At 43.1% G+C, this 17,360-nt stretch overlaps 1 protein-coding gene across 5 annotated transcripts in view; it reads left to right on the top strand.

The window, feature by feature from the left end:
• The first annotated feature begins 527 nt into the window (after window positions 1-527).
• The window catches only part of FYCO1 (FYVE and coiled-coil domain autophagy adaptor 1), a 55,257-nt gene continuing 38,424 nt past the window's right edge, over window positions 528-17,360 (top strand). For 3 of the 5 annotated variants that reach the window (XM_054189990.1, XM_054189987.1, XM_054189989.1), the window contains exons 1-5: window positions 528-668; window positions 10,226-10,410; window positions 11,951-12,057; window positions 13,156-13,281; window positions 16,925-17,031. In XM_054189990.1, the coding sequence (XP_054045965.1) occupies window positions 10,356-10,410; window positions 11,951-12,057; window positions 13,156-13,281; window positions 16,925-17,031 (395 nt within the window). In that variant the 5' untranslated portion in view covers window positions 528-668; window positions 10,226-10,355. Of the gene's footprint in view, window positions 669-10,008; window positions 10,411-11,950; window positions 12,058-13,155; window positions 13,282-16,924; window positions 17,032-17,360 lie in introns of those variants that run through there. The other 2 variants (XM_054189988.1, XM_054189991.1) reach the window with 1 other exon arrangement.

The following is a 17,360-nucleotide window of genomic DNA, read 5'->3' as shown; positions in this document are numbered from 1 at the left end:
AGCGACCCTTTCTGCCAGTTTCACACCCGCTTTCTCCCAGTCTCTGACGGTCCCTGGCCTTTATTAATCCCTACCTACGTCTTTCAGGCATGGGAGGAGGATTTTCCTTTCATCAGCTGGGCAGGAGAGAAAGAGGAAATCTGCGGAGTGCCTCATTTATTGAGCCTGACTTTCACATTCACTTCAGCCGTCTGTGCAAAGAGCTTGGTGAACTGATGCGAAAACAAAGAAAAAAAAAAAACAAGCAAAAAAGCCCATACTGAACTGTCCCGAAGGCAACAGCCGGTACTATATTAAAAAACTACACTCCTTGACAGGCGACCTTGAGTGTACCTGAAACACACACCCCTGAGAGGAAACGGCCCCAACCCCGCAGCTGTCGGGGAAAGCGGCGATTTTCCCCGCAAACCCATTTTTAAACATTCTTTTTTTCACCGAGATTCTCTCCCCCACCGCCTCCCCGCTGGGCCCGGCCTCGGCCGTTCCCTCAGCGGGGCGAGGAGGGCCAGGCCCGACCGGGAGCCCCACAGCTTCGTAGCCAGCCACCGCCCCGGGGGTGGGGAGTCACCTCCAGCGGCCTCACGGGAGTTGTAGTCGGCGGGGAGCGGCGAACGGCGCCGGAGGCTCACCCCGGGCCGTCTCTCCGCGACATGGCGGCGGCCGCTCAGGTAAGGCGCGACACCCCCTTCCCTCATACACCCTCCCCGAGGGAGCGGGGAGGGCGGCGGTTGCCGGAGAGAGCGGGGTGGGGAAGTAACTTCAACCGCTTCCACTTGTTGCCGGTCGGAGCTGGGCTACCGAGGGGAGGAGCCCCGGCGGGGGACAGAAGAGGGAAGAGAGGTTCGCCGCGGCCCCCTCAGTGCCGGGGCGGCCATGGGGTGGCGGGGGGGGGCGGGGAGCCTGTGTCGGCCCTGTGGCGGAGTGAGCCAAGGAGGCCACCTCAGCCCGAAGTGGGGTGACAGGCTCTCAACACACAGGCCTTGGGTGGCCTGGATGGTGGCCAATGTCCGCCTAGGCGCTGGCCCCGAGGGACAGGGAGCCGTGGCTCCCCGTCCTTCGGGGCCAGCTCCTAGGCAGACAGCCTAGGCAGACAGCATCCTAGGCAGACAGCTCCTTAGGTGTCATCGTTCCCACCTGGTGACAATGATTTTAGGCCGACACACACACTAACCCTCTGTTTTCTCCCCCGCCATCCACCCCTGAAGGGACCCTCCCAAGTCCTCCCCACCGGTGACGGCTGCCGGAGGAGCGGAGTCTCCCCTGGGGCCCCTGCTAGAAACCAAACACCCTCCTCATGTGTGTGTGTCCGCGCCTTCACCCGTTATAAAGTGCTGACAGGCAAATATTTGCCGCGGCCCTAATCCCGCTTGCCCTTGTGTCGGCAAATCTCTGGCGGACGGGCAAGGGAGAGTTTTGCTGGTGGCTGGGTCTGTCTCGGGAGCAGATGCTGGGTTTGCGTCCGGCCCTCCTCCGGCTTACGTTGATCCTGGTAATCCAGCGGGAGCAAGGATTAAAAAAATAAAAAAAAAAAATAAAAAAAAAAAAGCGAGGCTCTAGTGAAATGGTTGTCTGCTGCTTTTGGGCTCTGGATTCTCCTCGGGCAGAGGTCCTGCAGTGGTGAGTCGGGCTGCGGAAGGGCTGTGCCGTGTTTTGGAGGCTGGTGAATGAATTCCTCGCTGCTGCAGCCGCCGGTTTCGGAGCTCAGGGCCCTGGTGGTGTTTTCTGCCCGCAGCCAGCCTCCTGCTGATTTTTGCCTGTGCAAAGGTTTGCGTGGCCTATGGAGTTTGCCAGCTGTAGGTATCACACTCCCAGTTCAGCCTCTCACTTGAAACCGGGTTACTTTTCAAGTGTGAACAAAGAGGGGGGAGTACCAGGCTTTCGCCACTTGAAGACTGAAAGTGGGTGTTTGATTTTATCCAGCTCTGACTTCACGCACCCATGGAGGCAGGCTGGGATTAAACTTTCAGGGTGTAGCATGGACGCTGTCTTGTCAGCAATCTGGTGACATATTCTCTGTTGGTGTTTTTCTTGTTTTTGGTTCTGATATAATGTTGCAGGACATGCAGCAGAGGAGATAAACTGCCTTGCGGTAGTGTGTGTTATGTTTTCCAGATATTACTGTGTACAAGGCAATTTCCTGAAGTCTTCCAATGGTCCTCGTGGGAGTGCTTGTATTTGAAAAATGTTCCAGATGTTCCAGACAGTGTTTCCAAACACTCACATTTAGAAGACTGCACTGCAGTTAAAAAGTTGTATCTAAGATACTATGGTGGAAAACAAGTGATGGTCGATTTTGTGCTTCTTGTTGCATTTGCTGTGGACGTGGTTTCACCACTACTTCTGAAGAGCCAGCCAGTTAGTTAGTTAGTTATGGAGCCTGGTTTCCATGTATAAAGGACCTTCTTATGTACACCATCTCATAACAGTGAAAGGGTGTATTGTGTTTGCAGTCCCTCTCTCCACTGCTAGAGGGTTACATAAAAAGAATAGGAATTTGTACCAACATCCTGGAGGCCAGTGTCCGCTAAGACTTGGTCGGTAGGGGATCAAGACCTAAACGAACAACTAGGGAGAGAAAACTATTCAAAATTTGAAGAAAAGTGTGGGTAAAATTGCAGAAATTATCAGGTGGACTCAAGGAAAAGTACTGCTGAAAATTGTTTTCTTAGTTGATCACATTTAAAAATTAACAGTTGCCTATTTGTCAAACTCTGAACCCTTCTACTATTCTTTATATGTTGTTGAGATTGTTAAACTGAAGGGAATTGTAAAAGCCCTATGTTTTTCTATTGTTACCCATTATTATTTTTATTTATTTATATTACTATGTTTTTTTTCTGTTTGGTTTTGCCAGTGCAAGGAAACTTTTTAGCAACTTGTATCTAGTCTAGTTCTTATTTTTGATTAGTAAATCCGGTTTGTCCAGGGAGTACTGGCTGTTTGTGTCCAAAAATTCTATAATAGTAGTAAGTTTAAATACTTTGCCCAAGTGTATTCCGAAGAAGGCTTTACAGTTTGTAGCGCTGTTAGAAGGAGCAGAACCTTCTACTTAGAGTGTCTTAATCTCAGGGCTTGGAATACCGCTGGGAAACTGTTCCTGCACAGGGCCTTGACTTGTAACACCTTTCCCTTTGATTTAATATTTTTGTCCATCACAGTATTCTGTGGTTGCTGATGGTATAGTGATCTCAGCAAAGATATTTGTAAACAGTTAACCCCTCAGTGTGTCCACCGTGACATTTAATTTACTGGTGGGAAGGGAGATGAGCACAGGAAAGGTCTTGCTATGGCTGCAAGTCAACTTGGGTTTTGAAGGTGGACAGGTTGGATCAGAATGTTCCCAAATACCTGGGCTCATGCCAAGCTTGCATCATCTGTGAGCCTATCTGTTCCCAACCAGCTCAGCGGTGGCAGTCTCATACAGGCCTCTCTTCGAAGGCTTTTAAGTCTTTGGGGTTTGTAACTCTGAAATTTCCCCTTCCGCCAAAATGGTGACTTTCCCTAGAAAACCTGTGAGAAAAGAGGGAGAGAGGAAATACTCTTTGCCTTCTGCTACAGAGGAAAGAAAACAAGAATTTTTGCTGGTGGCTCTGGAGTAGCATGATTCACTCAGTGGCCTGTCAGTTTGGGTTTTCTCAGCGTGGTTTTTGCTTAATGTGCTTGCCTCGCCTCCTATTTGATCGACGTGTGCGTGGCCAAAACCTGTAATTTTCAGTGTTGCTTGTTGCTGGTTCACTGGAGACTACATGTAGGCCAGGAGCTGCCCTGGGGAGCTACCGCTGCTGTTGGCTGAATGGAGGACGAATGGAGTGCTACAGCTGGGCAAATCTCCACACTCACCTGCCAGACTTCCCAAAACCATTAGTTGGAGGCAGCCTTTTCAAGTACTTCTGAAACCTCGGCTTGGAGGGACGGTATGGAACGGTAGATACAGAGGTAAAAAATCCTGCTAAGGAAAGCCCTCATTCAGAGTTTGGATGTAATGGTTTTGCTTTTAGCTCTCCTGAAGGCTCAGAGGTGGCTGAGATGCTTTAGTCAGGCCGAGCTTGCTGAGTAAGTTAACAAGGCTCAGAGACCAGCTTTGGAGACCTGAAAAACGAGATTTTTTTGAAGACTCCAAGCTCGTACAATGAGGAAGTTGAATGTCATGAATTACCAATGTTCCTTTGCAGCTCGAAGTCTTCTAATTCTTTACTGTAAAGGTGGTGAGGCACTGGAACAGGTTACCCAGGGAAGTTGTGGATGCCCCATCCCTGGAGGTGTTCAAGGCCAGGCTGGATGGGGCTTTGAGCAGCATGGTCTAGTGGGAGGTGTCCCTGCCCATGGCAGGGGGCTTGGAACTAGATGATCTGTAAGGTCCCTTCCAACCCGAACCATTCTGTGATTCTGTGATTTCTGTAGGTATCTGTATGGTCCTCCACAGAGTAGCATCCGAGCGTCGGGTGCCTGGCTTGAAGAACGTGTAAGAGATTTAAATAGTTGGTTGGGTGAGCTATGGAGGGAAAGAGCAGGTTTTGTGGCAGGCAGGGTACACAGGGATACGGGGAAAATGGCTTGGTAGAATGAGAGTGCAAAGGGGAAAAAAAGCTTTTCACTTTTAAATGAAAAATATCTTTTCAACTCGCCATACAGACACTGAGGGGTTAGAAGTGTGTTTCCTTAGGGGGAGTGAAACAGGGTCAGAGTAGCTGAAGAGAAGCAAGACTCTGTGAGAGTTATGCTTAGGTTAATTTGTGGATGTTAGTAAACACGGTGTAGCATTCCTGACGTGGAGCAAGGTCTGGCGTGTCCTTAGGAAAAAGGGCAGATGAGTTTGTTAAGAGCGATACTAGTGCAATTCCTGTTATCAGAAGAGTGCTCTTCTCCTTGTGAACTGACTGCTTCCTCAAACAGGGAACTTCTTTCGTCGTAAGCTGGGGCTGAGACAGGGTTGTCTTTGTGAGATATGTACAAGCTCATCCCCGTGTTGTTTACGGAAAGTGATCATTTGAGTTTGTGTTGTTCAACTGTTATTGATGTGAGGAATAACAGAGACAAAGCACTGTATTCTTCAAATCAGGAAACTGTGTCCCTGGTCTAAAGCATCTGTCCTGTTTGGCAAAGTCCAGTCTAACATTTTAAAGGGGTTTAAGTCAGGTCTTAGAGCGGAGGTCCAATTCAGTAGGTGCAGCATTAAAAGAAGTTTTTCAGGTTGCCAGCTTTCCCCTCTCAGGGTTAAAAATTAACTCTGTCTCATGGAGTTCTTATCTGCCACTTGTATACTTGTATCTCTTGCTTAGTTTTGATCTTTTTCTAAGAACAGTTTGCAAAAACAAGGAATAGAGGGGGATTGCAGGCCAGTTGTCCATCAAGTAGGGAAGTTTGCACAAAAATTATACAAAACTTTTACTGATGGTTTTGTGTCAGTCTCTCCTGGCAGGTTAAGGGTGCAAGCAGTATTTTGTGAATGTCATTAGTTTGTGTTTTTCTGCTGTAAGATGCAAATACCCCTAGAGCACAAGAGGTTTCCCCACAAAAGAGCCTTACTGTAAGGAGTCCCTGACCATGAACATGCGACTTTTCTACCAGGCATTTGCAAAATATGTGAATGTTTCTATGCAGAGAGTTACTCTCTTCTGCTATGCTATGGTAGTCTGTGAATTTGTTTTTCTGGACACATATTTTCTGCAAGATGCATTTCGTTACTAAACTTTTATACGCCCAAACACTTCAAAACAAGGTTTCTGTGTATGAGTGTGTGGGAAATCCAGCATCCATCCAACGTGATCTCCTGTTTGAAGTACTGAAAGAAATATAAAATATTCCCCCCAAAACATATTTTTGTAATTGAAATGTGAAATTTGTTGTTGTAGAAAACGAAGGGGGAAGATTAATTTAGCAAGATAATTTCACTTCTCAGAATGGAATCAAGCTTCAAAACTCCAAATGGAAACCTTAGCTGACATTCAGGCTGTGCTTGCTTTTTGTTTTTAATCATCCTATTTAATGTAGTCGAGCATGCATTTTTATCAGTCACATATATTTATATGTAGTGTTAAAGCCCAAAGGGCTGAAGTTGCCCAGTAAAAGCATGAATGGGTGCATGGGACAGAAGAGTCATGCTGTCTTTTTTGCAATTCATCTCAGACCATCATTTCCAGCAAACAGTTCTTTAGCTTTATGGATGTGCAGCTTTATGTACCCACATGGTACAAAATGAGAAAAGCTAGCAGCACATTTGCAGTAAATTCCACTGGGACTCTATGTTTCCTGCAACAACAAAGTACAAAGTACTTTTTCCAGACAGTTGCTGGAATGAAATTGTTTAACTGAATCAGTAGTGTTACAGTCTTGAGTGGCAGGGACTTCCTTTTCATGGTACTTCATCTTTGCCGTGAGGTTTGGGCTCAGTGTTCTTTTGTCAGTGTGTCTTGTAGCCAACTGTATGACCAAGTAGGTTGTTTTTTCTACACGCTTTCCGAAAGTGTGCCTTGCAGTTATCAGTCAGTATCTGCTTTTATGGGACAAATCGTGTTCACATTGCATAAGGGAATAAGACAGTTAAAATTGTTGTGACTCACGAACATAGGATTTGGCTCAATATCCTCCCTTGCCGGTTTTGTTTCATATAGAGTGTTAGAATAGGTACAGAATTGTGGGCACTAAATAATTAAAGGTCTTGTGATACCAGCAGGGGCCATGTGATGAAATGCCCTGGTTTGGAGTAGCTAGACCAAAGTAGTTCTGTTAACATGAAATATTTCCGTAAGCAGTAGAAAGAAATGGACCTTGGTTTACTTTTTAACTGAATTACCCCAAGTCTTCAGTGTGAGCTCTGCTCTTAGTGTATGCTGAAAATGCAGTTGGGTGGGGATTGGATTCTCTGATATCAGGCTATAACAGGGTTCTAACTGCAGCCCTTTTATCAATGAAGAAAAGCTCTACTTGTGGACTTCCTCTCAGCTTCCTGTTCTGATTGCACATGGAGGAGTGTAATATTTTGAAGACCTCTAGGTTCTGTCAAGATTGGCCAAAATTGACCCATGAATTAAAAAAAGTGTAGCTCCTGGAGATGCAGACGTGGCTACAGTAACAAAGAGAAATTCCATGAAATCAGATTAAAAGTAGGTCATTGTAGCTACCCCACTAACCAATTTAATTACAATCATTAAATTTTGTTTACTGTTTTGTATGCGTCTCACTCCCCTTCAGGTAAATCTTTTCTTTTCCTGTAAGTGGGCTGTTTCGCTCCTGCTTCTTTCTTTAATCTCGAGGATATCCTCTGCTGTAAAGCAGATTGTCACCCCCACACTGGTACTTACGCCAGCAGGCGAGGGAGCAGCCACCTTCAGACATCAGCAGGCAGGGCCCGAGAGTGCGAGGAGGGACTGATGATGTGCCCTGTCTTGCCTCCTCTGCCGTGGTCCTGTGCCAGGTCCTTAGTGTAACTGCACTGATGTCACGGAAGCACTGCAGTTTTGTGCAAGATAATGCCACTGGCCTTAGTCAAATGCTATTATATAAGAGGTAATGATGCATCACCTAAAAAAGCTTTTTACCCAAAGCAGGTCACTCATGCCTGACACATGTATCATGCTGTTCTCACATAGTAGATATTTACAGACATAGGATAGGAAATGCTGGAGGAACAGGGTTGTGCTCTAAATAATCCTGTGCAAAATGTTCTGTGATCAGGAAGGACTAGATCAGGTGTTTACAGAAGCTCTTCCTATTTTGAAACCTTGGGAAACCCGTTAAGGTAGGTTCTTGGCTTTCTTTGCCATAGGAAGTGAGAGCTCTGCACCTTTCTGCGGGATGGATTCTGTTTTCTAAGAACACCTCTGGAAAGACCATGGAGGAGAGTACCTTTCCTCTCCATTTTGCAGAGGAGAAGACAGGTAGAAAAAGCTTCAACACGTTCTCCTTGTGCGATAGCCCAGGTCGAAAGATTCCCTTCACCTCTGGGAAAAGAAGGGAGTAAATGCGTACCTCATGGGTGCACGCTGATGCAAGGAAGGGGGAAGCTGTGAGACCTTGTTCCCTGTACTGAGGAAAGGGGTGATTGGGAGGAGATGAGGAAGAGGAGTGGGCTGTGCAGCTGCATGCCTCCAGCTGAGTTGTCTCTGTTCAAGGCTCCTGCATTCTGCCTAGGAGATCCTGGCAGGGATAAAGATGCATATCGTGGGCTGCTTTGGCACCACAGGATCAACCCACTGGAACACACTGCCTTCCCTTGTGCTGTGCCACTGAAGTGTTGTGCAGGCAGTAGTCATTTATCTGGGTCTGGGCAAACACACTAACTTACGCAGTGCTAGTGGACCTGGGGCAACTCTAAGCCAAGTTAATCCTCCCCCAGTAAATCTCTGCTTGGGCAGTCTGCCGGGAGCTAGCACCCGATGAGGTTCCATGCTGCACCTGTCTGCCACAGGATGCACCATGACCTGCTTCCCGCTGGCTGTTGCAAAATAAGGGCTCAAATGCCATCTCTTCCAGACTCTCTGTAAATGCCTGCAGTTGGCCTGTTTGCTGTTTTCCTGGCATGCCTCTTGCATAGTCTTCGTGCCTCTGGAGCCTTGAATTGGAGCTTGTTCTGGCCTTTGGGAAGGACGGGCAGGATCCCCTTGTTGGCCCTTGCTCTTTTCCCCCATTGTGTGAAGAAGAGCATTTGGCTTAGCCACACATTTTGGCTTGTCATGGCCCATGTTGCACAGTCTTCTCACTTACGCTCCTTTCTGTAACAGTTGCCAAACTGAACAGATATGGCTGATATTACTGTGTGTGCCTAGAAAAGGAAATGTTCAGTCACTGGGTTTGTTATTCTTGTTTTTTTTCATTGGTACCCAAACCCAAGTTGCCAGCAAGTGTGGTACTTTATATGATTACTCAGTAGAATCAAGATAGGAATCTTGGGTATATAATGTTGTTGATTTAAGGTAAAAAATGGTATTTGGCACCACAAAAGGTCAGATGGTCTACACTACACTAATTAGCCTAGTTTCAGCCTTTTTCTTTATACTTACCATGTTTCTGTCTCTATGGCTTGTTAAGGTTTGCTTTGTTTCAAAAAGAAAAGAATACCGGATCACATCAGGACCATTTCCAAACAATATCTCAATACATAGGTAGAAGGATGGTCTATTCAATTCATTCAGACACCTCTTTAGCCATGCCAATTTAGTTATTTTGGGAAAGACTTAATCACATTTGTATTTCAAAAGTTTGTAAGATTTTAATTACAACTTAATTTCATCGTAGTTCAGCTTGGATGATAACAAAAGCACAGAAGTGTAACAGCAAATTCGCTAAAGTTTCAGTACTTTGGGTGTTGTGTTTGCTTGAAAATTTGGCTGTACCGTTGCAGGCAGAGTTCTAAACAACCTTTGAACAGGATGCTTAGTAAGTTCTCTATGCAGTTTCTATGTGGCTTTTTTTGAATGATTGTTACCAGGATAGTGTTTGCAAGTTTGGCTCCCCAGGCATGGCTGGTTTTGTAAAGTGTCTGAGGCTTTTAGTAAATTCATTAATTTTAATTAAGGAAAGATTTTCTATGAGTGCCAGGTATAACTCACTTATCGTTCTAGGCGAAGAAGGTGGTGCAAGGTATATTTATACATCCAGGGATGCTGTAACAGAGCTTAAAATAAAGTGGTGTCCTCTTACATGTGTTTGGAACAGTGGGTTCTGAGGAGGGGATGAGAGATATTTCTCAGGCTAAAACCAGTTTCCAGTACTAAATCTTTCAGTAGCTCTTATGAGTTAAAAATATGCTTTAATGCCAGAGAATCAAACATGCACCATTTTTGACTCCTTGACCCATGCCCACTCTGTGTCTTGAACGTCTCCCTGAAATGGAAAAGTCATTGTATCCTTTTACTCTGCAGCCTGTAGGGAAGATCTGGCAGAGGATTTTGCAGGGAAAGTCCCGTGTCATCAGAACCTCCGTCAGGGTCACGAGATGAGTTGCACGAAATGCCAGCCTGAGCTGGGCTGTAAGACTAACTGTGTTGTAACTGTGTAACTCCGGTGAGAGACGATTGCTCTCTGAGGTTTGCTCAGTAGTTTTGAAAGCTATAACTGAAGAAATAACTGAAATGGAAAGTGAGATCTAGAAGGAAATATAAAGGAGGTTCCTGGAAGTATTGGACTTATGGGAATTCATTACTAAAGAGGATCTAAAATGCTGAAGCACCTTTCTTCTGCTCATTTGAGACGATAACGACTTTCATTTTATTTTTGACTTTTACAGAATTGCAGGTGTCACAGAGAAGAATAATCTTAGTCAGCCCAACAGTCATCAAGGATATGAACTCTGCTGTTTTTATCTAGATGGATGAAAAGGTTAACAGCACAGAAGGGGACCTCCTTTGGTTTTCAAGATGGCAGCAACTAGTGGCGAAAGCCAGCTGCAGCGGATTATCAGAGACTTGCAAGGTACAGTGCCATGCTGACAGATTAATTTTGTAGGCTGGACTGCCTCCATGTTTTAGATAACAGAGGGCAGGAGTTGTGTTTTCAGTTGTGTAACACCTTAGTGCAGCAAGTGTAACAACATAGTTCAAGGTGTGTGATGTGCTCAACAGAGACGTGACTGATGTTTTTGTGAGAGATGTGCTGTACCTTCTGCAGCACTTAATAATTTAAATTATTAAATCCTGCAAATTTAAACCTACAAGATGGTAAATAATTTTTACAATTAAAAAAAAAAGTGTCTGTGGCATGTGCAGTGTGAGCTAGGACTTTGTTGGCATGACTAGAGCTATGCTGTTACAAGACTTCATGTGAGAAGGCCTGATTTTTAGACCCTCCCTTGATGGGAAGCTGGTGTGGACTTGCTGCTAATGTGGGAAGGGAAAAAAACAGGAGGCTAAACCAGAGGAAGAGTGCTGGAGAATTGGATCTACTGTTGTTGTTGCTTTGGAACACGCTTTCTGTGCACCTGACTTGTCCTCCACTAGCAGTAGCCAACCTCATTTTCCACAGCTCTGTTCCAGGCAAAATTGGCAGCAGATTCATAACTGTTTCCCTGCTCTGTCTCTGTGCTAATCCTCTGTCCTTGCCTATAATAAGATCCAGATATTTTTCCTTTTAGTTTTTGTTAAATAAAAGGTATGATATGCATCTGGACATTCTCAGATATAGCTGGGAATCTGTATCTTCCTGTAACATAATAAGGAGATCTACGTGCCTGCTAACAAGAAGAGATTTTAATTTGTAGAGGGGACCAAGTGGGACTGGGAGCTAAGGGTCACTCAGACACATGAAAGAACAAAACCAAGTAGAAAGCAAGATCAAAATCAGTGATTTCTGATGCTGAGAAGTACATCCTTTGGGTCCAGAGTGTCCAGGGAGACACCAGAGTTTGCTTTGACTTGAGATTTCCTCACCCACTATGGGTGTAGGTTTTAGGGAAGAGAGGTTGCTTATGCTTATTTTTATGTAAATTATTTTTCCCATTGATGTTTTGTAACCAGCACAAGCTGAACCTTACTGAATAAAGCACGGAGAAGATAAATGTGCTGACTGAACAACTGTTCTCGTGTTACTGATCCCCTTTAGCAGATGACATGCTTTGTCCTTTCTAATCAGAATTCTGTTTGTCCTGTGGCAATACCTTAATGTGCACATGAGACAGCAAAAAGTTATTTCTCTTTCCTCTGCTGAAGAGCCAGTTAGCAATTGTCTGTTACCAGTTTTTGCTAAGTGTCAGAAGGAAGTTTTGCTCTTTTTAAGAGGAAGAAGTAGTCAGTATAACAGATGATTGGCATAACTCGAGCTCTGTTTTTTTTATAGGTGGTGTTAAATTGCAAGCATGTCAGTAAGCTTTTTGCACTGTTGTTAAGACAGTTGGACTGAAAGAAAATGAATATACATTCATAATATCCAGGCAGAAACCCCATTTATTTAGTTGTTTATGAATTCAGTGCTATATATCTCTTCCATTAGTTAACTATTTTGATGTCTTGTTTTAAAGATGCTGTGACTGAATTAAGTAAAGAATTTAAAGAAGGAGGGGAACCAATAACAGATGACAGTGTCAACTTGCAAAAATTCTCCTACAAACTTGAGTACCTTCTACAGGTAAAAAGTCATGTGTGTCATATGTAGTCCACCATCAGAGCTAGGCCTTGTTTTCTCTTATTGCCTCTTCATGTGTTTGGTTTAACTCAAATAGTTATAAATATCCAGTTGAGTCTCTCTTTCTTTTTTTTTCCCAATTAGTGGGTTGAAATGTGTGCTGCTTATTGTACTTATTTCAAGTGAAAGTAACTAAATGTAATCAAAAGGCAGTAAGGCATTATTCTATTGATCTGAAAGATTTGAACTTGATTTTACAGATATATCCTGCTAAATTATCTTGGAAAAACTGTGATAACGAGATCTTGACAACATTTTTATGCAAAATAAATACTAGTAAGCTGTTTGCAGTGCAAATATAGTGGTGTGAGTAATTTACATAATTTTTAGCAATTTCACTTTGAAAATTCATTTTTATTGTATGGAATTCTTAACAGAAAGGGCTGATTTTTAATCTGGAATGCTGCTTTTTGGCCATCCTCAAAATTTAAATTAAAGGGGACACTGCTGGGCAAACTGAAATTCAGTTTGCGTAATCTTGTGTCTACGTGTACTGTAATCATGTCACCGATTGCAACAAAGACATGCTAATCTAGCCTTAATCTAAGCAAGGGAGTTTTAATTGGGTTGCAGAGGCTTCAGGAGAAGCTGAAGAATCCTTTGGGATTTGAATGGTCCAAGCTGCAGTCTATACCTTCACTGAATTGATGCTTTGATTGTGGTTTAGCTAGAGCAGGTTTTTCTAGTATGTACATGTGTGCTATTGCCACTCTTGATTGCAGGTCTCTCAGCAGCTGGTTCATAGTTCCTTGCTCTTGAACAGCTGCTGAATCTGTTGCAAATCTTTGTTTCAGCAGTTTTGAATGGATGTCTGTATTTTAACTAGACCCAGAACATTATTATCTGTTACTGTCTGTAAAGTAGCTTTTGTAACTGCTGGATTGCATCAGTGTGGTACAATATCTTTTTCCTTTGTGAATACATTGGCTAAAACTAAGAGGAGTCATGAAGGCACATGTTGCTGGGAGAGGAACAGAATTCCAAGTAGCTCTATATATTTATAATTGTTTTTATCACTACCTTTTGTTTTTCTTGTTTAAGTTTGACCAGAAAGAAAAAAACACATTGCTGGGGAACAGAAAAGACTACTGGGATTATTTCTGTGACTGTCTGGCAAAAGTCAAAGGAGCTAATGATGGAATCCGCTTTGTCAAGTCTATTACGGAAGTAAGTATATCAGTTAAGCATCACAGTATGTGGTTTGTGTTTTGGTATGTCTTTTCAGAGAGCAGCAGAAATCAAAAGAAAATACACTGCTTTTAACATATGGCAAAAAAGGTTGGGAATTTTTATTTTTAATTCTCATGTAAAATATAAAAATGCAAGGTTAGTCTTTTTACTAGGGCACTAAATTATATAGGATTAGATATCCTGACTCTTACTTATTTTGAAGACCTCTTACACAAGTGAATGGTCCTGTTTGTCTCTGGTTGCGTCCCACCTTTACATTAACTTAGTGCCATTTTCTCTAAATAAAATGAAAAATTAAGTCAAGGGTAGAGCCTGCCATTTTTAGCACAGTTTAAGGCAGGACTTGCTCTAAGAGTAAGACGAAAGATTCACCATGTTTGACATTTCTTAAGACCTTTTCAACTGGTCAGTAGAGTTGAGGAGGACTGACCGAGAGCAGTGTTTCATCTCTGTCTCAACTTTGTTCCTCCATGTCAAATAGCATGATGTAATGGCTTGGGATGGTTGTCATTATTCCCTTGGGTAAGCTGTCATGAACAGGAAAAACAACTTTGTTTTTATTAGGTATAGTAGTAAAACCTTAATCTTGTAACAGACGTATTATGTCTTCAGCTCAATGAAGGGGTGAAATAAGTGCTGTGAGAAGCTTTCTGCGCTGATCCTGTCTGAGTCTTTAGAATAATTTGAAGAACTTCCCTTGTGGGTAAAAGAGGCGGTGGTGTGGTGATGCTGGCCACCAATGTCCTGATGCTCAGTTCTGTTATCTGTGAGCAATGCTAACTTGTATTAGCAAGTTACTATTTACAGCAGATTTGCCTGTTCTATTAGCAATTCCTCCATAGCAGCTCTAGATAGTGTTGTCTTGAGCCACCTGAAAGAGAGCCCTGATACTCTAGCAGAGGCAGGTTCTGTGTTCCCTACCTCACCTTCTCCTCTCAGCAACTTAGGCAATATTGAATTCTGCTGTTCCAAGGTGAACGAGCCAAGGAAAGGCTACAGTTTGTTTTACCACTGGGAAGGGAAACAGGGAAGAGCCATGGAAATTGGGTTTGACTTTCCCACTGCTTCCAGGAAGATTGGAGAAGTCATGTCAGTGACTGCTGCTGCAGGAAAGGGTAGCTACTAGCCCCTAAATTCTCAGTAACAGTAGCCAATCTGATTTCTCTGCCAAGGTGATTGTGCTGTAGCCTTCAACAGTCTGTTGCCTATGCTATCACCTACATATTACCACATGTAAGGGCTGCTCTTCTTTTTCCTCCTTCTTCAGTACCTCTGTCTGCTTAACGGTTAGCATGATATCAGAAATTACTGTTCGTAAGAAGGATATTTTCTATTTCAATTTATGTGCAGACATAGAAATTAGCTTGTGGAAGACTACTTCTAACTTTATTAGCTTGTGGTTTAGGAATATGAACTCTACAAAAAATCAGCAAGCCATTTCAGATAACTGAGCTGGCAGACTCAGGTCCAGAAATTAAATGACAGATGACAGAAAAACATGTTGGTTACTCCCCTTCATTACAGGTGGAAATCAGCAGACAGTTTTTGTACCTGGCTGGATAGAACATAAAGGTTCCCAAATGTCATTTATTTGTTTACTGAACTGTACTTGTTGACTTTCATAGATGGAAGTGAACAAGGAGGAAAAAGTAACGGCAGTTGTTTTTTAAGAATGGTCAAACATTTAACAGCGGAATGCCTCCTCATCTGCTTTGCCTGCAGCACTTTTAATATTGGGGTGCATGATAGGCTAGAAAGGTGGAGCAGGGAAGCAAACAGGAATACCCTGTAAACTGCCCAGCTCTTAATTAAACGGAGCGCCTTGTCCTTGATAGCATTAGGTGAGCAGTGAGTTCTGGCCTTTCGCCTTTCAAAAGGTAACCACACTGAATACACATCTTTTCAAGTCTTTACAGCCATACATTGCACCTTAGCTACAGTGTTTGCAGTCAACATGGAAACACTAACAATACCGGACACTGCCTGCCTCCCTGAATTCTAGCAGGGCTCTAGCAGGAGGTGGAATGGGTTTGCTTCGTAGTCAAATGGTCTTTGGCTACTTGTAGCTGCATATATGTAAATATTTTCCTTTACTTCTTGTCACGTACATTTGTTCTAGTACCTCCATGCTTAAAAAAGGCGTTGTGGTTTAAAAAGATAAACCAATGGGAGTAAGGAACGGGTTGGTTCAGTGGCTTCCAGTGGGTTTTTTGACTATTCTTAACATATTCACTAAATATGCCTGGTTAGGAAAAATGCTTCTAAGCTTCTGTGCACAGGGCAAAGGTGGCATCTTCCTGAAGAAATATTCAGACATCTAAAGGGTGAATGAGGGCAAAAAACAGTTGGCAAATTAAATCTGTTGTTTCTGGGGTACTTAGACTTTGGGGACCATGTTATTTCACACTTTGTCTCCTATAGAATTCAAAACAAAAAGCAGTAAAAGGTGTTGCTTCCTTTGCTCCACGTTTCAACTTTCCATTTATGAGGAAGATTTTTGTATATAGCAGATTGCTGAGATAAACAGGGAACCTGTGTCTTACTTGAGCACAAAAGCCCAGTAACAGCAAACCCAAGGAAACTGAGAGTTAAGGTATTGCTCTCACTTTACCACAGTGGAATGCTGATGAGAAGGAGAGAAAGCACGTGTGGCCTTTAAGCCTTCTTTCACACTACCTTTTCAAGCAAAATTTACAGTGACCTACTAGAGCCTCAGCCCCTCTAATATTTTCCTTGGCCTCCATTTTTAAATCAACATAATTGTTTTGTTAGTTGGATCAGCATTTTATTTAGGAGCATGGCTGACTGGTGAGAAATTCTTTTCATCACTTTCATTTTCCATTCCTAAATTGATTACCTATTTTGATGGAAAGGAGAAATGAAACATTACTGTTTAGCGTTTCATTATTTTGCAGGACAACAAATAGCTCAGCCGTAAAAGACAAAACAAAACATCAGTTCCCTGAGTCAGTAGTTATAACAAAATTCAGTGCTGAGTTTTGTGATCCCCCTTGTTGGTTTAACAGCTGTCTTCATAAAAAGATCCATTAATTTCAGTCATGCAGCTGCTCTTGGTCTGAAGTAGGAATTAGATTTTGTTCAGCTTAAGGGCTAAGTATTAAGGAAGGCTTTTTGCATCATCTGGGGTTACTGTGTCCATGGCATGTATATTTGTATATGTGTACATCTTTGTTCTATGGCTAGATCGGCCCTAAAGCTCTTCCAGCTGTGGCCAGACACATCTTAAGTAATCTAAGCAGTTAATTCTGGCTTTGCTGGGCACTTTGAGATTTTGCGGTGTATTGGGAATTGCCCTTAGCATAGTCTGTACTCATATACTCAGTATATTAGATGATTCACTGGCCCTGTGATGCCTTTTATATTATTATAAAGTGGACAACAGACAGCTGTAGATACAAGTTTGTCATTCAAAAAAAGATTCCACCCAATCACAGTGTTGGGAGAAGGTGTCTCTCAGTGGCAGTTCTTACTGCTTGCTTTACAACTAGTGGCTTCTTTTGGGTTTTTTTGTGTCGATATGTAGACTGTTCTGGACATGTCTCTACATAATTACAAATGATATTGAGAGTTTTCTTTTCTTGTGTTTTCTTCCTTCCAGCTACGAACATCTCTTGGAAAAGGAAGAGCATTTCTTCGCTACTCCCTGGTTCACCAAAGGCTAGCAGACACCTTACAGCAATGTTTTATGAACACCAAGGTGACCAGGTGAATAGCAAAGTTAACTAATACCTTGTTAACTAATGGGTGTTTGCTCAGTGTGATTAATCAACATCACCTAATAGCTATTGAAAGAAATTGAAACCCTTCCAAATTATTGGCTTAGAGAGCTGGTAGTAGGATAGGAAGTATAATAGACCTTTTGGCCTGGATCACTGGTTCATACCTATCTTAGGCTGGTAAAGGTTGAAAGTTGTTACACCTAAATATAAGTGGAGTGCATGGTGCTAATGCTTCTACATGTCAGTTTCAAAGGTGACATTTTTATAAGCATTGAAGATCCTGGGTTTGATCTTCTATGCTGTACATCATAAGGG

This window comes from Rissa tridactyla, chromosome 2 (assembly GCF_028500815.1).
Source record: "Rissa tridactyla isolate bRisTri1 chromosome 2, bRisTri1.patW.cur.20221130, whole genome shotgun sequence".
Taxonomy (NCBI): Eukaryota; Metazoa; Chordata; class Aves; order Charadriiformes; family Laridae; genus Rissa; species Rissa tridactyla.
This window is presented reverse-complemented; position numbering and strand designations above follow the sequence as displayed.